Source organism: Vespa crabro, chromosome 1 (genome assembly GCF_910589235.1).
Source record: "Vespa crabro chromosome 1, iyVesCrab1.2, whole genome shotgun sequence".
Taxonomy (NCBI): domain Eukaryota; kingdom Metazoa; phylum Arthropoda; class Insecta; order Hymenoptera; family Vespidae; genus Vespa; species Vespa crabro.
This window is the reverse complement of record NC_060955.1, coordinates 21235058-21261991: the sequence shown is the minus strand read 5'-3', so window position 1 is coordinate 21261991 and position 26934 is coordinate 21235058. Positions and strand designations below refer to the sequence as shown.

Here is a 26934-nt window from a genome sequence, read left to right as displayed (position 1 = left end):
AACTCCACCATTGCATTTTATGTATGTATGGATAGGATGGATGTATGGATAAGTATGTGTGCCTAATCGAAACTCCTATTCTTGTTATACTCTAGGGTGCCGAAAACGCTCGATATGAACGCGCATTTCTCGGAGTTGCGCAATGTTATTGACACTATCGTAGTAGAGGATCCATTTGTGTAACGCATTTATGCAAGTGTTCCATATGCATCGACTTGCAAAATTACTACCATTCGCGAAAATTCAGAAGAGAGAAGGGGATGGGTAGAGAGAGAGAGAGAGAGAGAGAGAAAGAGAGAGAGAAAGAGAGAGAGAGATAGGAAAATCTTGGTGAATATTAATATGAACTTGAAATTATTTGATAATTATCTTCATAATAATTAATTTAATCCTTTATAACGAAATATTTTATTATTGTATCTGCAATATAATTGATACATGCTACTTATGCATGAAAGTTACAATAATATGATATTATAATATAAAACTATACTTTTTTTTCTCTCTTATATTATAGTTATATTCTACATATAATATCATATAATAATAATCATATATATCATTTTAAGGTAAGAGAAAAGGAGAGGGGATATATAATAGTAACATTTTGTGATAGTAATAATACTATTATATAGAGAGAAAAAAAGAGAGAAAGAGAGAGAATATAAAACTATACCTAATATAAAATAGTACGATTTTATATAATTATATATATACATATATATATATATATATATATATATATATATATGTATACATTATAACAGAAAATTTTAATGAAACTACATATAGGAAAACATTTAGAAGAGAGACGTACACGTCTCGAAAATGAAGAATATGAAAAGTACGCACGAATTTCATCGACGTACCACCGCATTCTCGTACATTAAAGGTCGTTCCTTTGTTTTCAACCCGTACCCACACTCGTACGCTTTTGTTTGAAATCTTTTTAGGTGCACCGCAAACATACGATGGTGTGTCCCGTGTATGATGTCACCGTGGCATTTACGAATATATATATATATATATATGTGTGTGTAGGATGTATGTATATATATATATCGTGTTCTTTCCCGCGTGTACGTAAAAGTAGAACTCGACCTCCTTTACGTGTCTCCTCGACACATACACATATATATATATATATATATATACATACATACACACACGTTTCATCACTATCTCCAAAAAGAAGTATTAATTTCTCTAACTTTTAGTAGATAATGTTTTTATTTTTCTGTTTATTTTTCGTATTTTTTGTTTTTCTTTCTTTTTTTTTTCGTTTTCGAAAGAATTGTTGAATTATGAGTGTAAGCGATATAGTGGCCAAGCCACGAACATAGTTAAAACACGAGAGGATTTAAACGATGAAAATTCGAAAATGCGTAACGTACGAAGTTATATATATATATATATATATATATATATATATATATATATATATATATATATATAGAGAGAGAGAGAGAGAGAGAGAGAGAAGGAGAAACGATCGATCGATTAACTCGTTACCATGTTAAGTTCTATTGGATTGGCCAATAAATAATATGCCGGTATTTGTAGTATTTATTTATCAATAAAATAACAATAACAATTAAAATAAAAAATAATACTTATAACGACGATATCAAAGTATTAAATTGATTGGTATTAAATAATTTTTAAATGTATTTTTTTTTCTTTTTTTTTTTTTTTTTTTTTTTTCTTTTTTTTTTTTTATAAAAAGCACTGTCTTATTTATCTACGTATGAAAAATGTTGTAAATTCGGACAGTATATCGTATAAACAATTTTAATGTATCGATATATTCATTACTATGTGAGCAAGTTTAATGTATCGATATGTTCGTTACTACAGATCTATATATTTCTTTCATCAATTAGCATCATTTTTGAAGGTTAGGATCGTTAGTGTCTGGTTGGTTCCTGATAGACGACCCTGACGTTAGAGAACAAATCTTACAATCAGAATTCTTTTCTGTATAGGGAGCAGGGTCTCATTCTTTTAGATTGTCCCCACTATATATATATATATATATCCGAATATATATCGATATATATCATATATATATATATATATATATATCGAAGCAAAAGAATGCTTTTAGATAGCATGTATGAATCGTGTATCAAGAGTGAGAGAATAACAGAGAGAGAAAGAGAGAGAGAGAGAGAGAGAGAGAGAGAGAGAAAGAGAAAGACACATATATCGTGTGAAAGTAAATCCTACTTTATAGTCTGATTCGTCATCCATACGTCGTTTCGACAATACACGTTCCCATTTAAAAATTATGTATGATAAGACGAAGAAGAAAATTTTAAGCAAAAAGGAAATTAATTTTTGAATACTCATGAATTCTTTTTCAATCGGATATATTTTCTTCGACAAGTAAATTTTGTTAATTTTCGGGGTAATCATATCGGTTAATACGGTCCTGGCACATGCTGCGAGCGCAGGTACGTATTAACTAGCTATATCTATCGAGTCCATACGGGGTGGTGGTGGGATCTAGTACGTCATTTTATTTATGTCAATAAATGGAATTAATTATGTGTTACTTTTTTCGTGTATTTTATTTCAACACTTGTTAGTTATTCTATTTTGAAGATGATAATAATAATAATAATAATAATAATAATAATAATAATAATAATAAAAATAAAAATAAAAATAAAAATAATAATAATAAAAATAATATAATATTCAATGTGCAAAGATAATTTTGTACAACAGTACCTATTTCCTTTTTATTTTATTAATTTTTTCTTCTCTTATTACTTCCTTTCTTTTCCTTTTTTTTTTCTTTTTCTTTTTTTGTTTTTTTTCTTTAATAAATCATTTCCAATGTAATCGTGCGCGTAGAATTCGAATTATCAGATTTATTATTTAAAAATTAAAGTTTATTATTTAATTAGATCGATCACATAAGGTACAATTTGAAGGACACTTTCATTCATCATCTTTGCCTCGTCATCATCATCCTCGTCATCTTGGTATTAGTTCGATTCGATTATTGGCATAGCTTAGATTGAATATCGAGCATTCGAAGGAAACCTTTTCCAAATATTCGAAATATTTGAAATATTCGTAGTATACGAGAGATAGGATTTTCGAGGGTTATAGGATTATACAGATTAAATATTATCCGTGTGGCCAAAACTTTCTCTTTTCTTTTTTTTTCTTTTTTCTTTTTTTCTTTCTCTTGTTCTAGTATTATTGTAACACTTGCGGTACAATTCACAGATTCCTCGAGCGTAACCGCTTGCAGTCATACAATACATTACTTCCATCCATCGTTGTCATTGTCATGCGACTCTCCTGGATTTTCACTTTAACGTTCGCACGAGAGCGCTCCCTCGCAACGACGAAAATTCACACTTTCCTTCTCATTTATTTTATTTCTTTTTTTCTTCTTCTTTTGTCTTGATTTCTTTTCTTTTTTCTTTCTTTTTCTTTTTTTTTTTTATTCCCTTTTCTTTTGGCATAATCCAGTAAATATTTTGCATTCTGGCAAGAGGGGAAGGAAGCTTACGTAATAACTCAAACGGGGAGGCTGCGCAAGAATATTTTTATCGACGAGCAAGAGAAACATAGTTCTATGTACATATCTATGTGTATATACATATATATATTTATTATATATATATATATATATATATATATATATATATATATATATATATATATAGCATTTGAAAAAAGTTTCTGTTATTGTCCAAGTGTCAATTAGTTATGCAAAAAGAAAGTCTAAGAAAGAAAAAAAGAGTCCGTGACTGCAACTCGATAAACGTAGAATTATAGATTCATTTGTTCGGTATTTAAATATTTGAATATTTTAAAAATACATATGTTTATATATATATACATATATATATATATATATGATTTAAATGTATACAAAAAGTAAGGTTAATAAATTTAAAAAAATACAGTACCTCAAAAGAGAAAATGAAATCGAATAAAATTGTTGGAATTTATTAATTCTAATTTTCTTAAGAGAAAAAAAACAAAAAGAAAATGAAAGAAAGAAAGAAAGAAAGAAAGAGAACACATTCGAATAATTTCAAGATAAATGAATTTGAAAACGTATTTACGATTTTGGAGAAGAATAAAAGAATTAAACCTAAAAATAAAAAGAAAAGGAAAAAAAAAAGAATTAGCAGAAATACTACAGGGCACAAGTGTAAGTGCGATACGGCATTGAGTAAGGCGTGAATGGTGGGGATAAGCTGACGGCACTGTCGGCGGCCAGCTGTGCACGGCGTGGCGCGTCAGTCGGTGCTCGTTTGGTTCTCCCCACCATTCGGCATCGTTGCCCCCACCACTCGGGGGTAAGCCCGTTACGGCGGCCATCGGTGTGTCGCGCGCGCGGCGTGTCTTTCGTACGGGCCATGGCCTCCATAGACACGGAGGCGAGCGAGGCAGCCCGAGCCGCTCCTCGCGTTATTGCTATAAGATAGAAAGAGAGAAAGAGTGAGTGAGTGTGAGAGAGTGAGAGGGAGAGAGAGAGCGAGCGAGCGCGCGAGAGAAAGGGAGAGAGAGAGAGAGAGAGAGAGAGAGAGAGAGAGAGAACGAACTAGAAAGAAAGAGAGAGAGAAAGAGAGAAAGAGAGAGAGAGAGAGAGAGAGAGAAGACGGGTCTGAGAGCGACGATCGCGAGGAGTAGTAGCAATAATTTCTAACTCGAGTCAAGATGGCGGCGACGGTGGTGGCGGACACGGTGGCGGTGCTCGCCAGGGGCGACAAGATCCTCGTCACCGTCGAGTCCGCCCTGCCGGACATCCTCGTCGTGTCCTTCGTTCATGGTGCCAAGTGTTTCCAGGGTGCGCTTCTCGACGCCACCAAGAGGTACGTACATGTTATCCATGTGTGTATATATATATATATATATGTGTGTGTGTGTGTGTGTGTGCATCGCGCGTGTGTACGTGTCTACCGTGTATACGTTACTCTTTTATTTCTTTGTTGTCATATACTTGTATATAAATCAATTAAAATAAGTTTAGTTGTGCCATTCTTTTTTGCTGCTTAAATCACATAGGTAATCTCTCTCACTCTCTCTCTCTCTCTCTCTCTCTCTCTCTCTCTCTCTCTTTCTCTCTGCGTGTATATGTTTGTTGGTATTCATCTCTATGTGTAAACCTGTGTTTTTATAAGAGTCCGCGATTGGTACGACGTGTGTAACCTCGTGCTCGCATCCCTCTATCTTTGTATCTCTCTCTCACTCTCTCTCTGTCTCTCTCTCTCTATACAATTGTACACGTTGTTTGCTGTTAGATACTACTCTCTCTCTTTCTCTCTCTCTCTCTCTCTCTCTCTTTTCTTTCTCTTAAAAGTGTACTCGTGTTCTTTTTTTTCTCTCTCTCTCTCTCTCTCTCTTTCTCTCTATTTCTCTCTATTCGTCTCTATCTAATTGATTTTTACGTACGTACTTATCGACTATAAAGTAATTGCTTTAAAACTTATCAATTAATATTTGAAACAAAATATTGATCATTTGCTGATAACAGGAATGAAAAAATTAATCGTCATCGTTGTTCGTCGTCGAGCGACGGCCGTCGCTTCCTTCCTGTTCCACACTTCACATCTATCTCTATCTCTATCTCTCTCTCTTTTTCTCTTTTTTTCTTTCTTTCTATCATCCATATCCTTTTAAAGCTGAATCATCTTAATCCTGATATTGATCAACGTATCGGTGATAATAATTTCGATGGAACGTCACTGTTCAACGTGTCGACGACATGACGAATCTCCCTCGTCATCGGCTCTTTTTCATCGTCGTCGTCGTCATCGTTGTCGTCGTCGTCGTCGTTGTCGTAGTCGTCGTAGTCGGAGGTGAATCACCTCAAAGAGATGCCCTTTGTTAGGGCCCACTGTGTGTGATATGTTAGGAGGCCTCTTCCGGTCTCTCTTCTCTCTCTCTCTCTCTTCTCTCTCTCTCTCTCTCTCTCTCTCTCTCTCTCTCTCTGTGCCTCTGACGGTCTACATATATAAAAGTCTTTCTACTCATAGTCTAACTTCGTTATATTCTGATCTACAATCTGCGACATGCGAATTTTCTCTCTTTTCTCTCTCTCTCTCTCTCTCTCTCTCTCTCTCTCTCTCTCTATTTTCTGTTTTTTCCTCCCCTTCTTCACCCCCTTAAATCTCTCTCTTTTTTCTCTCCTCCTCTTCCTCCTACTTCTTTTTTCTTTTTCATTATTCGTCGTCGTTTTGGATTGTCCATTGATCCTCTGGTGATATATCTCTAGGATGGAGAGAAAAAAAAAAAAGAAAAAAAAATTGCTTCTCTATCGGCAGCAAGACAAATGTTACGAGTGATCGTATCTTCTATCTCTATTTGTCGTGTGCGTGTGTATCTCTCTCTTTCTCTCTCTCTCTCTCTCTCGCTCGCTCACTCACTCAATCGTTCCTCTATATCCTTCCTTTTCTTTCTCTTGGCCTGGATGCATTGCATCGCGTTAAACGTCACGCAGAGCTTTACTACGAGACTCTAGGAAAGCACATGCTTTTTCTTTCTTTCTTTCTTTTTTTTTTTTTTTTAAGCCCCGACATCGCTTCCTTCCTTTCCCTCTAATCCTTTTTTTTCCCCCTTCTTTTCTTTTCTTTCTTTCCTTCTTTCCTTCTTTTACTTTTATTTCGTACTATGTCGTAAACGAGTGTCCGATCGATGAGGAAAGTAACGATTTGTTCTATCTCTCACTCTCTCTTTCCTTCTTCCCTTCTCTCTCTCTCTCTCTCTCTCTCTCTCTTTCTCTTTATTTGTTCATTATTGTTGTATTTTCCTAGTTTTTAGAATAAATCCTTCCTTTTTCTTTCCCTTCCTTTTTTTTCTTTTTTATTATTATTATTATTTTTTTTTTTTTTTTTTTTCCATAGGCATAGACGGAAGTTGCTCGTAATATCGTGTGAGATTATTCTAGGAATTAACGAAGAAAAAAAGAATAAAGAGAATTAGGCTTCTTAGGGTTTCTATCGTGTCATTTAATAACTATTACATCGTTATTAGCTCGTACAAATATTTATTCGCACGCGATGCTGTTAATTAGAAGAATTGAATGAGAAGAAAATTCGAGTTAATTATTCGTTGTCTCTCTTTCTCTTTCTGTTTCTCTCTCTTCCTCTTTCTGTTTCTCTCTCTTCCTCTCTCTTACTCTTTTTGATATCTTTGATATCTTGCATATAATAATCCGAAAAAAAAAGAAAGAAGAAAAACAAAGTTTATCCGTAAGTGATTTAAGTTATTATACTAATCGCCAACACTGACATTGATAATTGTAATAATTAAGTCGTAATATTTCAAATTAGAAATGGTAAAATACGACATCGTTGTTCTCGATTATTCTCCTTGAACGACCCTAAAAAGATATTTACTCGCAGTGTTGGTTCGATTGTTGGTTGAGAGATTATAAATGCGCAACTGTAGTGTGCAGTTTACTAAATTGTAGTTCGAACAGGTGCAATTTAAAGCGAGAGATATCGAAATATTGTCGAGATTTCGTCGATCTGGAGTTGATCATCATTTTGCAAATTTTATTTTATTTTATTTTATTTTATTATTTATTTATTTATTTATTATTTTTTAATTTATTTTATTGTATTGTATTCCATTTTATTTATTTATTTATTTGTTTGTTTTTTTTTTTTTTTTTTTTTTAATTCCAACGATTTCTCCAATTTTTTTTTTTTTTAGCCACGAAAAAATTCATCGAATTCGATTCTTCGTATCTCACGTTAACCTGTTAATCGTTTAATCGTCCCGCTCGTAAATTCTTTAGGTTTTTCATATTTCCAAGTTTTTTTTTTTTTTTTTTTTATTCTTTTGGTTTTTTGATTTTCGTCTGGAACAAAATTCCATTTTGCGATTTCGTTCAAAAGTCAAAAAAAAAGAAAAAAAAAAAGAAAAGAAAAAAAGAAAGGAAAATGTTAACAAATATGATGACGTATTCGCACAGTTCTTCTTCCCCCCGTTAAAAGATTTCACGAACGTGAATTCTTTTGGATCGTTTCTTAACGATCTATATGAAATATTATATGACGAGAGAGAACCGGTTCTCACGAGGAGAGTAGTCGTCTCTCTTTGCTCCGGTAAAGAAGGGATCGTCATTATCGATTTTCAAAGTGAACGTTTACGAAAGCGGAGATAAGAGAATTACGAACGAATAATAATTTTAATAGGCAGGCATTGGTAATCATTCGTTTATCCTCTATTTGATTTACGTTTCACTCAAACCGGTCGGCTCTATTTGACGTTCGAAGAACGAGAGAGAGAGAGAGAGAGAGAGAGAGAGAGAGAGAGAAACGAGATAGAGGACAACAGAATTATTATTCCTAAGTCAAGTCGCATCAAATTTATACTACTTTTTTTTTTTCTCTTTCTCTCTCTCTCTTTCTCCATTCGCGTCTATCTGTCTCTTTAAAAACGGAGGATTTTTTCGCAAATAGAGATAAAAAGAAAAGAGAAGGAAAAAAAAGGGGAAACAAAAAAAAAAAAAGAAAGAGATTTAATGAACAATAATTAACGATTCTCGTTGTTCTTGATTTCCACACACATACACACAGAGAGAAGAGTCCTTCGTGAAACGTCGAACTTCATTGTTCTCAAGCGTAGAATAAGAGAGAAACGAAGCGTCGTTTCGTTCGTGGCAAGTTCCGGCAAGCTAGAGAAACGAAAGAAGTTGCTAAAGCGTTCCGCGTGTTCGAGTTCTTATCGTTTCGTTCGATAAACCACTGTGAGAAATGAACAACTTCATTTTTCTGCCATTTTTAACGATCGATTGCTTCGTACACACACACACACACACACACACACACACACACACACACAAATATGTATAGACACACGGGTGTCGCGTGCACACACATACAAAAAGAGAGAGAGAGAGACAGAGAGAGATATTAATACAAAAATGAATGAACAGTGTCTCAAATATTTTCCTTTTTTTATATATAAATTGACGAATGATTTGATTAAAATAGAATAGGAAATGAACAATAAAAAAAACAGACGGTCAGCTTCCTTCAATATTTTTCTTTTTTTCTTCTCTCTCTCTCTCTCTCTGTTTTAATTTATATATATATATATATATATATATATATATATATATATATATATATAAATTGACGAATACAATTTGATTAAAATGTGATATAGAATGTGGGGTAAAAATAGTAGACGTTTTGAAATTAAATTTGAATTACGTTATTGATCGGTCAAGAAGTACATATATCTTTGTGGCTAAGGGATCCGACATAGGAAACGGGGTAACATCGTTTAATTAATTATACGTAAGATGACCGGCTGATGCGCATTGTCCGCAAAGTTAACCGTTCACCACATTGAAAGTCATACTAGGAAAGCCTCAGTCGTCCCCTATTTGTAACTGCGTTCTTACGGATTCCGTTGGTTCGAGTCATTGATCGTCTACTACTAGTAGCCATTGGTATGCCTCAGTTATATCTTCTTCTATATGAAACTTTTAATTTCGAAAATATTATTCAACTTCTTTTCTTTACGTTTCTTTAATTTTCTTTTCTTTTCTTTTCTTTTCTTTTCAATGATTATTTAATTAATTTAAGAAACAACAGAATAACATTAAGTGAAAGTAACAATACATTTTATTTGAATAATTAAAAGAAAAATAAATCGAATACATTAATTTATCTTTTTGTTTTGCCCTTATGATGTCTGACATCAATAATTCAAAGCTTCAATTTTTATCTTTTAATTAAATAAATATGTATTATTAGTTTTCAAATATGCAAACAATTAAAAGTATGTAGCAAAATGTTCGTAAAAAAAAAAAAAAAACGAAATAGATTTTTGTATTTATTCGATTTATACCTATTCTATCCTTAAATGGAAAATTAGTATGTTGTATATCTGAGAAAAATATGATCGCAGAAAGTTAAATGGTAATTAAAGTCGTTAATTTCGTATTATTTTCTTTTATATTTAAATCGCCATATATATATATATATATATTTGCTTCAATTTAACTAATATTAGTTAATAATTTAATTTTAATTATATAGTTAAATAGTTAGTTCAACAATTTTCTATCTCTTTTCTCTCTCTCTCTCTCTCTCCCTCCCTCTCTCTCTCTCTCTCTATCGATCTGAATTCAACATTTTAGTTTAATGCCCGTTGAAATATTTATTATCGCAAAATTGGACGAAACATAGGACGATAATTATTCCATTCGGGTTCACAATTAAGGATGTAGTAACACGAGTGACGAGTGAAATCTCGTTTAGATGATAAACTAGAGATAAGGAATTTGCTCAAACAACGTTTTAACTTTCCCCTCTCTTTCTATCTCTTTCTCTCACTGCTTCTCCTCCTCTCTCTTTCTCTCTCTCTCTCTCTCTCTCTCTCTCTCTCTCTCTCGAGGAATTTTCTCTCGTATTATTCTAACCAGACTCGCGTCGTCTTTTTACGCTTGCGTTGATGTCTGTTGCGACGAAAATCATGATTTATATTATAACACCTTGATTTTGGTAAAATCATACTAAGAAGAGATCTACTATCCGTGAACTAAGATGGAACCTGTTAGTTTTTCGTATATACCTGATGTATCTCACACTTCGTATCTTTTATTTCAAAAAGGAAAATGTTGAAAGATATTCGAGTCAAATATTCAAATCAAATTTTTAATATAATATATATATATATATATATATATATATATATATAATTCAAACGTCGACTGTAAAATCGTTAGAAAACTTTCTTATATCTATCCTTCAAGTCGTATTGAATTCAACTTCGATTGTATTGTTAGTGATCGATTAAAATGACACACCCAATATATATATATACACATACATAATTCCAATATGGAGGATATATAGAAGAAAAGTTATTATCTTCTTTCTTTTCGTGATTTCACTTCGTGACCGACCGATCAACCATCGCAAGTTTTTCTTAATGAAGAACAAAACTTTTATCGTAGACCTACAATTTTGTCATTCGTGAAAAAGTCTTTGTGAGGAAATAAAAAAAAAAAAAAAAAAAAAAAAAAAAAAAAAGAAAAAAAAGGCATAGAAAGAAAAAGAAAGAGAGAGAGAGGGGGGGAGTAGGAAGAAAGAAAGGGAAAAAGAAAATATACTTCCCAACCCTCTAGTAATTATTTGAAATTATACCAAGAGACGTCCGACAGTTTTTTTTTTCCAACATACGACGATCCATATTCGTTGCCATTTGCCATAGTTTTTCTTTGCCATTGACTAGAGTATATACGTGGTTATTATTCCTTGAGATACTATGGCCATTAACGTTTAATACTAGCGTGCTATCGTCACAGAAAATAAAGCCTCGTAAATTCAGGACGTCGATCGATAAGTCGCCTCTTTCTCTCTCTCTTTCTCTCTCTCTCTTTCTCTTTCTCTTTCTCTCTCACTCTTTCTCTCTTCCTCTTTCTATCCTTCGAGATGGTGATAGAAATGGAGGGAGAAAAGGAGAGAGAGAGAGAGAGAGAGAGAGAGAAAGTGAAAGGAGTGGGCATTAAGAAATACACAAAAATTTTTGTTTATATTTTTTGCTATATATCAATTTGATTCAATTCTTTCTTTGTTAAAGTTGATTATAAATCATCTCAACAAAATTCTACATGAATGAAAAAGAACTCTGGTCTAACGTAACATATTTTGATATCTTAATGGCAATACAACGCTCTTTATACTTGTACATTCATTTATTATATTCGTTCTACATTAATTTGTATATAACTTCAATGAGAAATCAAATAATTTAATAATATGCGACATATGTGTCCAATTGTGTTGCACTCTGCAAAGATAACTATTTCGGGATATCGAAGGAGTTATAATAATCGTATTTCGTGACAAACGAGAAACGTGAAATTTGTTTTGATGAATACATAAAGGATTGAAAGAAAAGAAAAAAAAAAAAAAAGGAAAAAAAAAGCAGATAAAAATACAATAATAATAAAAAAACGACAAGATAGTGACACGAGGAGAAAAAAAAACACGTGAGGGAGAAAAAGAGAAAAGTCACACGTTTTTCCAATCAAATTTATCAACGATTTTCATGTCTCTCTCTCTCTCTCTCTCTCTCTCTCTCTCTCTCTCTCTATGTGTGCGTGCGTTTGTGTGTGTGTGTGTGTGTGTGAAATTGTTTCGTTGAAATGCTTGTACCGTTGAACGTTATATTACTCGCTTTGTACTCGGACTTCTATGTAAGCGTTTGCATGCCTAAGTTCTATAATATCAAAAGCATAGCGTAGTGCGAGATCATAAAGTAAGTTACAATGTAACAGCTTTCTGAGTTACGAAACCACGTTGGGTGTAGTAATCATTTCTAATGGCCTAGTAAAAAAATTTCAACCTTTCATTGTATTTTATCATTTCATTTTCATTTTCACGGTCTTGCCAGAGTGTCATGCGTGAGAACTCTTGACTTTTTATTTTTTCTTTTTTTTTCTTTCTCGAAGAAAGATCCCATGGATTTTTATGTTTCTTACTTCACATTGATAATTATCGTTGATAATCCGTTCACCATTTTGAAGAACTTTTATGAGAAATAACGAGTATAAAAGCGAGGTACGATGTTTCATAAAAAAAAAAAAAAAAAAAAAAAAAAAAAAAAAAAAAAAAAAAAAAAGAAACCTTTACAGATTTTTATTAACTTTTTTCTTTTTTTCTTTTTCCCTATATGATTTTCTTCAACGTTATATCAGACTCATTTAATTAACTTTCATCTTTAAATTGTGATCCTTTTAGAGATACCATTTAAGTATATCTCGTCGGCCATCTTGATACGTCGGACGCGTCATGTTTCCATTCCTACCCCGCAATTTCTTTTGCTCTCTCTCTCTCTCTCTCTCTCTTTTTCTGTAGTATGTAACAATGTTACTAGAACGCGTCGTGTGCAGGCTTCCTCTAAGATTCGATTTATTTTGCGTATTTTCGTACAGGACGGACCTGTGTATGTATAATGTGAACACGTTTTTATTTATATTTAACATTTAATTTCAAAATTCAATCGAGTATCTTTTTTAATTGTTTGACATAGTTATAAATATACGACTTTGCCAAGTCATATGAATCATAAAATTGCATAAATGTATTCAAAATCAAAAAAGGAGAAAATTTTATGTCAGTAGTCACGAGTTATATGACTCTATAAATCGTTCTATGAGTTATCTAATAGTTACTTTTTTATTTTTATTATTATTATTATTATTATTATTATTATTATTATTATTATTATTATTACTGTTCTCATCGATCTTCTCCGATATTATCCGAACGCACAGCACGTCTCCGAGGTGAAAGTCAAGTTGTCTTAATAGTTAGCTGATGCTAGTTACATACACATGACCATGTTCGAATAGTATCTAGTTCTTTTCTTTTTAGTAACATTGTTTTTTTCTTCTTTTCTTTTATGTTCCTTTTTCTTTTAATAATGTTTTGCCCGGTTCATTTTTATAATTTATATACATTATAAAATCGTAAGGATGAAAGGTCGTTTAAATTGAATTTTATTCGCGAGGAAAAAATAGTATCAGATGTTGGAAGAATATCATTAGATAATTTCGTTTGAGACGTCATTTTTCATTGGTAGTATTTTTGTTTTCTGTTTCTTCTCTTTTTCGTTTTTCTTTTTTCGTTTTTCTTTTTTTTTTTTTTTTGGCACGCACGAAGATGTTTTTCCTTAACGTACATAAAGAAACAGATGTTCTTGTGACTTTCAAAAGGCACCTTTGTATTTGTTCAAGCATATCTTGAAAAGTTTCTAATGGTTAATTCATCGATGAAGAAATCTTTAAGGAAATTTATTAGATACTTTCTTGTAATGTTATTAATCGACGATAAATTTTTATTATGGTCTATATATCATAATTTTTTTTGTATAAATATTTATATACAATTTTATATACAATTTCTTTATAAATATTTATAAAGATGTATATATGTATATTTATAGATCGTAAAGATCTATATTTAAGTTATAGGTCATTATTTATAATTAAATATAATCTATTACTATATTAATAGTTATATAATATTTGTGCTCGCGTATAATGTAGATATATCTATATAGAGATACATTTATAAAGAAATACGTATAATAAATATAACATATATTTTTCTAAACGAACTTTCTCTGAACTATATAAATATATTTGTTATTTTTAAATAATAAATATCAAATCACGAGTGACGCATATATTCTAACGTTAACGAAAAACATTAAAGATGTTTTTTTTTATTTTTATTGTTGCCACTATCAAATTACGTAACGTCTTGGTGTCAATCTTTATCTCACGAAACGACAAGTATTACCGAGGAAGAGAAAAAGATAGAGATAGAAAGTAAGAAAGAAAGAAAGAAAGAAAGAAAGAAAGATGTAATAATTTACAGTGACTTGAAACATTGTAAAGAGCGACGCGATCAATGCCGTCTCGTTAGTGATTTATTTAAATTGCGAATATTACCGTAACAAAAATGTCAACATAAAGCAGTCACACGATGAAATGTTTTATTTGGTACGATAAAAAATTAGACGGCAGTGCAATTCTTTTTCTTTTATTTTTTTTTTTTCTTTTTTTTTTCCTTTTTTTCTTATTTTCTTCTTTTATTATTATTTTATCTTATGACATAAATAAACACACATATATATTTATATATGTATATATGTATATATATATATATATATATATAATAATTGTTCAGAAATTGTTCATATTGTTCATAAAAAAAAGAAAGTAAAAAAAAAAAAAAAAAAAAAAGAATAAAAGATTCGTTTATAAAAAGAAAATATTTCGATCGTATTTAAATGTGCTTATTTATCATCGTTGTATATTTAATTCAAGCCCATTAAATTTGATCACTCTTTTTCCGAAGCTAAACTGTGCTTTTGGTTAAACTACTGCGCGTTCCCCTGGGTCATTTTCTTCTTTTTTTCTTTTTTTTTTGTTTTTTCTTTCTTTCTTTCTTTCTTTCTTTTTCTTTCTTTTTCTTTATCCACGGACGTAAAACGAGACTCGATAGAATGAGAATCATGACTGGTTGCTCTTTTCGCTATCAAGTTACGTAATGTTAGGAATATGGTCTTCTTCTTTCTTCTTGTCACCAACGTGGCCGCCATCTTGAAGATGATCGTTCCTCGTAGGTCGCATGAAATTACATGGAATTAATCAAATTGACGATCAATAAAATATGAAAAAGAAGTAAGCACGGAATAGAAGTATAAGGGAAAATTTCATTAGGCCGATTGCGACATCTTTTCTTTTCTTTTTTTTTCTTTTTTTTCTTTTTTCTTTTTTTTTTCCCCCTTCTTTCTCAAAGTATCGAACGGAAGTTGAATTCGACTTTATCATGGAAAACATCGTTTTATCTCTAAATAAAAGAGAATGTATGTGTGTATATGTGTGTGGGTGGGAGAGAGAGAGAGAGAGAGAGAGAGAGAGAGAGAGAGAGAGAGAGAGAGAGAGAGAGAGAAGCTTTCGAAAAAGCAATCTTCAGTGTTAACGAGGAGAATAACGGAATCGTGTGAGAGAATTGTTCGTGGATTAGTTAACATCGTTATTGTATTGTATTTTTTACTTTTTTGTACAAGTTAACGAAGAAGAGAGATAGATAGAGAAATAAAGAGAGAGAGAGAGAGAGAGAGAGAAGAAAAATAGGGCGAGAGAAATCGTTGGTTCGTCGTTTCAGGCACGGCCGCAAATAAACAAGCCGGAATTACTCTAGGCGACTTCTGAATCGTCTTTTCGGCTTATCGAAAGGGTAAATTGAATTTTCGAGGCTGTTACGTGCGATGAAAGAGAGAGAGAGAGAGAGAGAGAGAGAGAGAGAGAGAGAGAGAGAGAGAGAGAGAGAGAGAGAGAAAAGAAGTTGAAATTTAACAAAGAAATTGATACTAAGAAAGTTAGAGGGAACGAGCGGTAAAGGAGAATAGAAGAGAGTGAGAGAAAGAGAGAGAGAAAAAGAGAGAGAGAAAGAGATTGTTAAAGGAAAATTCATTTCAATAATTCAATAATGAACTAAAAGAAACAAATAACGATTTAATTTATCGTTTAATCAAACATTTATCTATTCGATCGTGATATGTAATAATTTCTTTATTTTTTTTTTCATTAAATTAAGATTAAAATTATCATACACGTAATTTAATAAAAATTGAACGAAATGATATGTACTAATAATACTATTACATACATATATATATACATGTGTGTGTGTATCGCGTTTGTTAAACAATTAAAATAATATAAGATATAATTACATAGAACAAAAGCTGAATTAATTGAAGTAAAAAAATTTACAAAGAATCTATTAAATACGCATACTTTACATATACGTAGAAACTCGTACAATAATTTGAAGGATCAAGTTAGGGAGAATATTTGAAATGATTTCTGTCGGTAAATCGCATACGTATGGGCGGTGGCTCCGCATTGTCGCCGACCATATCACGGAGGCCATGCGGGCCATAACATTATTTTGGCATTCGCTTGGCTTTCGCTGATCGATGTAACATACACCTTCAGTCCTAATGACTTCAGTCTTTCTTTCCTCTCACACGTGTATCTAACACGGAATTTGATCGCATTTATTGTATGTGCATATATACATACATACAACATGCATGCATATATATATATATATACATACATTATACATACATTTATACATACATTTATACATACATACATACATACATACATATATACGTACATATTATACAAATGCACATATAAAACATTTATATGTACGTACACATATTGCACTAAATAATTTACATGTACGTATATATGTGTATAAGTATATATATATATATATATATATATATATATATATATATATACGAGTATCAAGTATATACAATTTGTATGACGAGTGAACGAGTAAGAGAGATCGACATAGGTGGACAGATAGGTGAATAGATGGATGAATAGGGGAGACTATTGTATGGATCTAAGAAAGGCATATATAGTGTTACCGGATATGTAACATGTTTCTACTCGATCTATAGTAAAGAAAGTAAGAAATTTTTTATTCAACTCGAAATAATCTAATCGAGAAATTTGAATGTTTCCTTTCTTTCTTTTCATCTCTTTTATTTTTAAAAGAGTCCACGAATTCATTGAATAAATAATAATTCCAAATTTCTAATGATCTTTCTCGATTATCATGATTCCAATTTTAACAGAACATACGCGAACACATGTATTATAAATATATTCCTTTAAGTGTAACTATTTAGATTCGTTATCGAAGCAAATCAAACTTTTAAAATCGGATTTAGTTGCAAGGGTTTATTAGCATTTGGTAAATATTTTTCAAAGCTCGAGCATAGCTTGAAAAAATAGCCGACGGTAGAAAGTTTCAGGAGACAAACGTAGTCACGAGCTTTGAAGTAACGCGAGTATGTGTATCGCGAGTATGTACTCGGAAAATCGATAAATTCGCAGTGAAGCTATCGTGGATCAGTCTGACTATGGAAAACACGAGTTCGACGACCAGGCTAGGCCAAGCCAGGCCAGGCCAAGCTAGGCCAAGCTAGGCCAAGCCAGGCCAGGCCAGGCTATGCCATGCCATGCCATGCCATGCCATGCCATGCCATGCCAAGCCAAGTCAAGCCAAGCAAAGCCAAGCCAAGCCAGGCCAGACAAGACCATGCTAAACCAGACAAGACCAGACCAGACAGGTATCATACCTTGTTGATAGGAAAGATACTTTGTTGCCTTTATTTATTACAACCAGAAAAACAAGAAATAACTATCGCAATACCGTGCATCGTAAATGTAACGCCTCGTTATTTCTAATCGTTCTTCTTATGCTCTTTAATACATTCGTTCTCTAATATTATTAAGTTTCATTCTAATATTATTAAATTTCCTATCTCATAATTACGGCACGTTATTGTTTCGGCCATATCTTTAATTCTCCTTTTAAAATTGAGTCTATTGTGTAAAAGTTATCGCATGGTAATATCTATGCAGGTTAAATGGTAGATACAGTTGGTGCGTTCTGGTTATGTATGCGCTGTGTTAAGACGGAGACTTACATTAGAGGGGCATGGGGTAGGTGGTAGGAGAAGTGATAATTCGCAAAAGAACAAATAGAAAATAAGGCGCTTATATATATATATATATATATATATATATATATATATATATGTATAAAAGAAGAAGAAGAAAGAAAGAAAGAAAAGATAAGAATTTCGTTTATTAATTCACAAATTCAAACGTGTAAATTCATCCACGATCAAAGTTAGTTTAATCAAGATCGATCGTAATCTTTTGATATCATATTTTCTTCATTATACACATTCTCTATTCTTTCATAGAAATTAGATCATCGTATTCTTTATCTAAATTTATCGATCGACGATAAGACAGACGGTTATTTTATTAGGATGTTTTTCGAGTAATTTCATTATCAGACAGAAGGTTCTTACAATCGAGGCATCTCTCACGTATGTTTCCTATAATATCATCGCTTATGATATCGACTCATTTCTCCTCGTGGAATAAACCGCTAGGTAGCTCCCACGAGTATACATATATATATATATATATATATATATATATATATATATATATATATATAAAGAGAAAGAGAGAGAAGAAGAAAGAAAGAGAAAGATAGGGCAGACGAAAAAGAAATTTGCTAGTTATGTTTTCTTTTTGTGTGGGTTGCGTCGATCGTCCTAGCATCATTTTTCCTACAAAAAAAGGGCGGTACACCACGAAAATGCCTGTTCTGTTGGTTGTTCTAACGTCCAGTAGTATATATACGTGTACGTATATGTCGAGAAGAAAAAAAAAGGGAGAAAGAAAAGAAGGAAAAGAACAAGTACATACTTCCGATTACCAGTTAGAAGGTCTCCGAACATGAGTTCTTAACCATTGGAAGAGATAATACCGTTCAATGTCGTTGAACCACATGCCATGTTCGTGACGGGTTGTCGCTTACAAATTCGTATTCATGGTTTATCGTATATTATTTATTTCGATTCGGTGATATTAATTCGTAGGTTCGATCCTCCATCGAAAAATATCAGAAAGAAATATCGCAAATCGTTCTTTTTATTATTCGAAGAGAGGAAAAAAAGTTCGTTGTATTTTATTAAACCAACAGGGAAAGCAACTAAATTTCGGCTTGACTAATTAAAAAATTGTAGTTATCTAACACGACTTTTTGGTTCACCGAGATATTTAACTTATCGTCGTATCTCTATACTTGTATTCCTTGGCACGAACAACGTCATTCGCAGTGCCATTGACGATATTCTCTCCCTTTTGTTCGGGTTGGTAGAAATGACGAAGAAAATGTCCTTTTCGTTCGTTGGTTGTTGGATATCTATGTAAGTACGTATATATGTGAAGAAGTAGGAATGGGGTTGGGGACACATAAAACCTGCTGGAACATCGAGAAAACTCTCCTCTCTATCTCTCTCTCTCTCTTTCTCTCTTTCTCTCTTTCTCTCTTTCGTTTCGTCTATGATTGCGACACGAGCTTGAAATTGCTTGAGTAGAAGGAAACCATTCTGTTCTTTTCCTCCCTATCGTCGTCGTCGTCGTCGTCGTCGTCGTCGTCGTCGTCGTCGTCTTCGTCTTCGTCGTCGTCGTCGTCGTTGTAGTCCTTGTCTTCGTCCTCGTCCTCGTAGTCGTTGTCTTTGTCGTTGTCGTCGTCGTAGTCGTCCAGAAGCGGACAAGAAAAGAGACAACAGCTGTTCGAGTGTTTCAAGATTGGAGGGGAAAAAGAAAAGTCCGTTTACCGGAACGACGGAAGGCTTAAGTCTTGCTTAAAGTTCGTTCAAGCGTAAGGAAACGATTTTACACGGAAATCGCGACCTCCTTCAGTCGAGTTCCGAGTTCTTCTTCTCCATAAGCGTTCACGAGTAATTCTCTTTAAGCTTTTATAAGGAATGTCGTGTATTTGAATCGACTAAGGGGACAAGAAAAAAAGAAATGATTTCTCGTCGTATTTCATTATAGCTATGAATATAATTTTTTGTTATGCATTACGTAATAATAATTAGTAAAATAATTGCATTTGTAAGAAATATTGATCGATAATATAATAATTGCTGTGACTCGATTAAATTTTTTTTTTTTTTTTTTTTTTCAATTGAATGATCTAACGGGTGTCTGAAATTATTTATTTTCTTATCTTTTTAATCATGATAATTTAATAAAACACTGCAAGTTGACTGAACATTTTTTATATTCAATCTAGTGAGTGTCAAAATCTGTTCACTTTATTATTCGTCCAACCACGATTAATTTAATAAACATCGTAGGTTGACCGAATATTTTTTCTATATTCAATTTATCGATCCAACAAGTATCCGAAACTATTTTATTATTTTTTCAACTACAATAATGTCAGGTTAATAATCACTTTAGATTGATTAAAAATCTTTTTATATTTAATTTAATAATCCAATAAATATTTGAAAGGCTTTTTCTTTTTTTTTTCTTTTTTTCTTTTGCTTTTTCCTCTTTTTTTTGCATTCTCCGTAGCAGAAATATTCTTGAATTCGAGTCTCGCTTAACTGGATAACCTTCCTCCATTGGATTACGAAATGTGAAAGTTTGATTGCTAAAATTTCATCCTTTCTCTTATTTTTATTACCAACATCGATTTCCGACATTTCGAATAGGATAAAGAAAAAAAAAAAAAAAAGAAAAAAAAATGAGAATAAAATAAAAAAGAGCAGAAAAAATCGTTTTACCGTGTAATTATAACAAAATCCTTTCTCTCATTTTTCCTGTTACTGGAAAAAGAGAGAGAGAGAGAGAGAGAGAGAGAGAGAGAAAGATTAGAAAAGGAAAAAATATCGCTCTTGCGGTCTATTCGTTTCGCGCTATCTCAGCCGTAACACCAGCCTGAAAACTCATTACTCATTTCGGGACATAGTGTCCGTAATTGCGCGTCCCTTAATTACTCTTCACAACGGTACGCTACTGGCTTATACCCTGGAACGTAGCTGGGAGCCCTGGGAAATGAGAACGTTCTAAGATACCATGCCACGCATACACTTACATATATGTAAACAATAAACGAAAACCACATTTGTTCTTTGCAATCAAAACAAAGATTATCTCGTATGTATCTTACAGGATAGTACGATGAATTGTTAAAAGAAAATCGTTATTTTTCATAATAGAAATAAAAAATATGAATTTCATCATCATTATCATCATCGTGATCATCGTTGTCTAAACTGTGTTTTAATGTACAGTTTCGAGTGTCTTATCTACTCTAAATATTTTCAATATAAAATTTTGACGATGGTTTTTCATGGTATTTAAAGATGGCCGTTTGCAGAATTGTCGCCATTTTTTCTTCGTTTAGTTATTATATGTATCACGTGACATATGGCGCCAGTTAGAAAACGAAACGAATCATTTCTGTTAGGATATCTTCTTTCTTGACGTTAAATGTCTGTCCTTTCTGAAGTAAGTAGTATGCTCGTGCAAGTTCACAAACATTTGTAATATCAGAGAAAGAGATAGAGAAAGACAGACAGACAGACAGATAGACAGATAGACGGACAGAGAGAGGGGCCGCGTCAGCTGTTCACGACAGATACGGGTAATGTATAAGATAACAACGTACGTAGGTGTTTTGAGAGATCACGGAAAGTTAGGTAATTTTCTGGAAACGTGACATACGTTGATGCAATTATGTGTCTCTCTCTCTCTTTCTCTCTGTGTGTGTGTGTGTGTTGTGTAGCACTATATATATATATATATATAATAGGTAAATACATACACACCTTTACACATACACATATTTGTCTCTTTTTTCTTATTTTTTTGGAAACTTGAAAATCGTATCGTATCGTTCTTAAATGAATTTTCTCAAAATTTGTTTACCAAGTTGTCCGAAGAAGTTACTTGCAGGAAAGATGAAGGAAAAGTTGAAAAATATTAATGGATATACACTGAGTTGAGGCTGTCGTTCATTGTCCGCCCTCTAGAATCAATACGTCGTTGTGGTTGTCTGTTCTGTTCTGTTCCTGTCCTGCATCTGTAGCTGTGTATGTATACATATGTATATACATTATATATAGATGCATGCTTATTACATATATATATATATACATATATATATGTATACACGCACACACACACACATATGTATATACAACATATATATATACTTGCACATATGCGAAACCCGACCGAATAAAATGGATGTGTGCATCGTTATGTATCTATATAGTATGTATATGTATGTGTTCACGCTTGTGTGCTATGTGGGTATGTATATGTTCACCACGTTGCCCAATAATCTCTTGTGGTTCGCGCGAACACAGAATCTCGGCATTACGCAGACGTTTTTCACTATTACGAAATCATGCTGACAAAACAATGGTACCATCTCATAAGACGGTTTATTTATCGAAATATATTTATGTTTTTTCTTGTAGATCGTTCAAACGATTTTTTAAAATATTAACGCATCGTCGAACAAGCGTTTTACTTACAAATTGTAATCAGCTATTTTTTTTCTTTCCTTTCCTTTCTTTTTTTTTTATGCAAATCAATGTTGTAATATCCGCGCTTAAGTAAATGTATCAGTAAGTTTTCTTTTGGTACGTAATATATTTACTTGAAATTTTATTTGTCTTACTAAAGTGTTAGTCTTACTAAAAGCATTCTGATATTTCTTTATAGTGTGATTAATGTTAATCGATCTTTTTCCTTTTTCTTGGAGAAGGTGGTGGATGGGAATTTTTATTTTGATCTATCTTGATCTTACGTGAATTTCAAATTTACGAATTATTTTAGACAAATCCGAGAAGGAAGTTTAGAATGAATATCATGTAAAATACTTTCATATCAAAAGTTTCTAAGTTACATCGAAAATTTGACTACATTATAATATGCTAGTTTGAAGTTATTTACTTATTATCGATATCGACCCGATTATAAATGAAATATAATTTCGAAATATATATTATCACGGAGGTCAAAGTGAATGGTCGTCTTTCATTCTTATTTAAAAATTTGTTTTCGTTCACATTGACATTTTAAATAATTTTGTAATTAACGTGGTAGCTATTAAAAATTATTAAAAAAGAAAAGAATAGAAAAGAAAAAGATTATTATCTTTGGATCATCTTTGTATCTCAACAATGTTAGTTAGAGAATATTATCGAATAGTTTGAAAAAGGTTTGAACGCTTTTTAGATCACGTGATATTTATAAAAAAAGCAATGATAATAATAATAATAATAATAATAATAATAATAATAATAATAATAATAATAATAATAATAAAAAGAATTTTTTTTCTTTTCTTAATTTTATTATGTCACCCTGTATATCAACGTAGATAAATGGCCCGAATGTGCTCGTATAAAAACGGAGTTAATTTAAAAAATGCGAACTCACGCATCTGCGATCGACGTTAATTCGCGGATAAAGCTAATGACGAGCACTTTATCGACGCTTCGTCGGACCAACCCTGATTTCGCAAATCAATATTGGGGCTCCGAAACGGGCGATTAAGCGATAACGGAATTCCTTCCGCTTGTATTGTACATCAGACTCGTTACAAAATTTATCTCTCTATCTCTCTATCTCTCTATCTCTCTATCTCTCTCTCTTTTTTTCTCTCTCTCTCTCTCTATCTCTTTTACAATTATAAATTTTCAACATCGATAATTTCTATTTATATCGTCTCATCGATAAACTTTTTATAATTTTCATTTTCGATATTAATAAAATATCTTTATTTAACAAATACGTTTTCATTATCTATATCAATTATTTCGTCGACGATGATTTTGAGAATGATTTATTTTTATAATTGAAAAGTGATTAATTATATAGCCATTAATAATTTCGTCACGTAAGAGAATTGATATTATCGATTAAACGAAAAGAGATGGGAAAGAAAGTTAGAATATTTGTTGAAATTTTCCAGGGGTCTTCCCTGTGGCGTTCAACCTCCGGAACCGGTACCGGATCCTGACGGCGACAAGTTGGCGACGATCGCGGCACGGTTCAGTTATTTCCAAGATAGGAAAAACACGAGCGGTCCGACTAAGGTCGACTTACGTAGGAGCATAAATCCACCAGCTAGATATAAAAACGCACGGCCGACGGTCAGGCTTAGGCCGCGTCAAGTTCTCTGTAGCAAGTGTCGTTCGATTTGTAATGAGAATAGCGAGAACGTCGACGTAAGCCGTAAACGAAAGCATGATGAGGAACAACAGCAGCAGCAGCAACAACAGCAACAACAACAACAGCAACAGCAGCAGCAGCAACAACAACAGCAACAAACTCAACAACATTCACATCATCAACAGCAACAAACCCATCAGCAGCAATCAAGTGTACCTACGAGGAGAAGCGATCGTCAACGTTGTAGTCAGCAACCGCAAAAGAATCAAAGGACATTCTTTTCGGAAAATACGAATACGACGATGACTGCGACGGCGACGGCGACAACGACGATGACGACAACGGTGATGAAACCAGCGACGTCCTCGTCGAGTCCTGACTCTTCGAAGCTTGGCCCATCTTCTTTGATACCAAAACTTTCAAGATTACAACCGAACGAGATCAGCAACGCTATGCATGGACCTGGTGAGTCCTCAAAGAGTCTCTTACGATAGATTCGAAAAAAACAAAAACACACACACATTCACCCGATAGAGTCTCTCGTAAGCGTCTCATAGAAATTGATATCGTGACCTGATTTCGTAGGTAAGGTAGAACTGCCAACAGGAGTACCATCTACTTATTGGAGTAGCAGCAGCGAGGCTGATGATTCGAGCAGGAATACCCTAACGCGTCCAGAGGATCGAGTTGAGTCTACGGATTGCGATAGTAATCCTTCGATGGCTTATTGCGCAACACCGAGAAGATTGAGTAGCTCCTCGGTGGAGAGTGCGAAGGTGCCTGAAGAAGAGGATAAGAAGACCTTGGCTGCGGCTGATTCGACGATGAGACCGAGGATCGGTCGAGTACCAAGGAAAAAAAGATCAGTTGGTTCTATGGAGGATCTTTGGGATGAGTCTGTGTTCGAGGATCCAACGAGAACTACCAGGACCACACCTATTATCAAGATTTCTTTCGGTGCTCAAGGAGAGGGTACCGTATTGAAGATACCTTCGAAAATTCAAGACCCAGAATACGAGCAGGAGACTGATGATCCGGACGACGTGCAAGCTGAAACCGATCGAGATCCTTTGGAATTACCAAGGAATTTCGATAATGGTTATGATTATTGCGAGGATGTTGAGGACGATGGGCAAGAACAGATAGATCCGCAGAAGCAGGGTGTAAAGGACGCCAGTGCTAAGGCTGCGAAAAGAGCATTGAAGAAAGCTAAGAAGGAAGCAAGAAGGAAAATGTTGGGCGGTGGTGTCTCACCGGCCAGATCACCTTGTAATGGTTCTCCACGGTACGTTAAAGTAACTCTCACGCATATCACGATCTTGATCATTGAGATCAGATAGTAAGAAAAGATTTCTATTTTATAGATATAACACAAGCTACGATCCTTTGCTTTATCATCGTCGCAAGCATAAGGTGAAACATAAGAAGAAACACAAGGATGATCGAAAACACAAAAATCAACAGCAGCAGCAACAGCAACAGCAACAGCAAGAATCCTGTGTCGAGTCTGGTACAACGACAACGGAATGTCAACAAAATTGGAATGTTCTACCGGGTGGTGAAACTTATACGGCTATAAAGGAACAGTGCCTGAAACAGAAACTCTCAATCTCTTTGAAGAGGTTGAACACGAACGCTTACGCAAGATGCGATTATCCTGTGAGCAACGCTTCGTCCGGCTGCAAAAGCCCCGGCGCCAGTAGCGACGAGCTCAGCGAACAGGAGGCTGAAGTGGATGCCGGAGAAACTGCCCCGGATTTTCCACCCCAGTCGCACCCTCTCGTCATGCGTTTGGCAGCAACGCCAGTGGCTCATTGTCTCACTGCCAACGGCAGGAGAATGGACGTTGGGGATGTTGTGTGGGGAAAGATCCATGGTTTCCCTTGGTGGCCGGGAAAGGTATATATATATATATATATACACCAATACATATATACCTACATACATGCATACATGCATACGTACATATATACATACATCATACATATATATGTATGTATGTATGTATATATTATATATACCTATGTGTAGTTATGTACACAGGAAACTAATCCGATACCAAAGCTATGTTTGTTAATGTCTGTTAATTGGTTAAAATCGTTACAGGTTCTCAGTATTACGGTTTCCTGTAAGGAAGATGGTACGTCATCCGGACCACAGGCTCATGTAGCTTGGTACGGTTCCTCGACTAGTTCTCTCATGTCCTGCGATCAGCTAAGTCCCTTCCTCGAAACATTCAAGGTATTTTGATCACACTTTTAGTGTAATAAAATAAATCGTCGATAATACATCAACATAGATTACGAATTTGAATGTATATATTATTCTAACGGAGAACTATATCTCTCTCTCTCTCTCTCTCTCTTCCCCCTACCCCCCCTCTCTCTCTTCCCCCCCTTTTTCCCCTGCTCTTTTTTTTATTTCAGACACGTTACAATAAGAAGAAACGTGGACCGTACAAAGAAGCTATAAGACAGGCGCAAAATGAAGCACGCAGCCAGATCACTCCAAATTCAACTAGCAGCGTTCTCAATGTTTGCGGTTCTCCTCGCGAGGTCAACGTTCTCTCCTAAAAAAGAAAAAGTAAAAGCAAATAAATAAAATGAAGGAAGGTTTGGAAACTCTCTAAGAAAGGAAAAAAACCTTCTCGTTCCTCTTTCTAATAATCTATTATCGGTAATCTTGAACGACGACGACAACAACAACAACAACAACAACAATAATAATAATACACATCTCGGATTTTTCTTCGTGTACATGTAAATTTTTGTACATACAAAGTTTATTATAAATCTAGTTTAATGCGCTAAAAT

At 33.5% G+C, this 26934-nt stretch overlaps 1 protein-coding gene across 1 annotated transcript in view; it reads left to right on the top strand.

Annotated features, from left to right (window-relative positions):
* Positions 1-4325: 4325 nt before the first annotated feature.
* LOC124426771 (myb-like protein AA) overlaps positions 4326-26934 on the top strand; it is a 23262-nt gene continuing 653 nt past the window's right edge. Inside the window, exons 1-6 of the mRNA XM_046968910.1 lie at positions 4326-4847; positions 23922-24586; positions 24707-25406; positions 25486-26020; positions 26228-26362; positions 26548-26934. The exon at positions 26548-26934 is cut by the window's right edge and continues 653 nt beyond it. Of these exons, the coding sequence (XP_046824866.1) occupies positions 4693-4847; positions 23922-24586; positions 24707-25406; positions 25486-26020; positions 26228-26362; positions 26548-26694 (2337 nt within the window). The 5' untranslated portion in view covers positions 4326-4692 and the 3' untranslated portion in view covers positions 26695-26934. The remainder of the gene's footprint in view (positions 4848-23921; positions 24587-24706; positions 25407-25485; positions 26021-26227; positions 26363-26547) is intronic.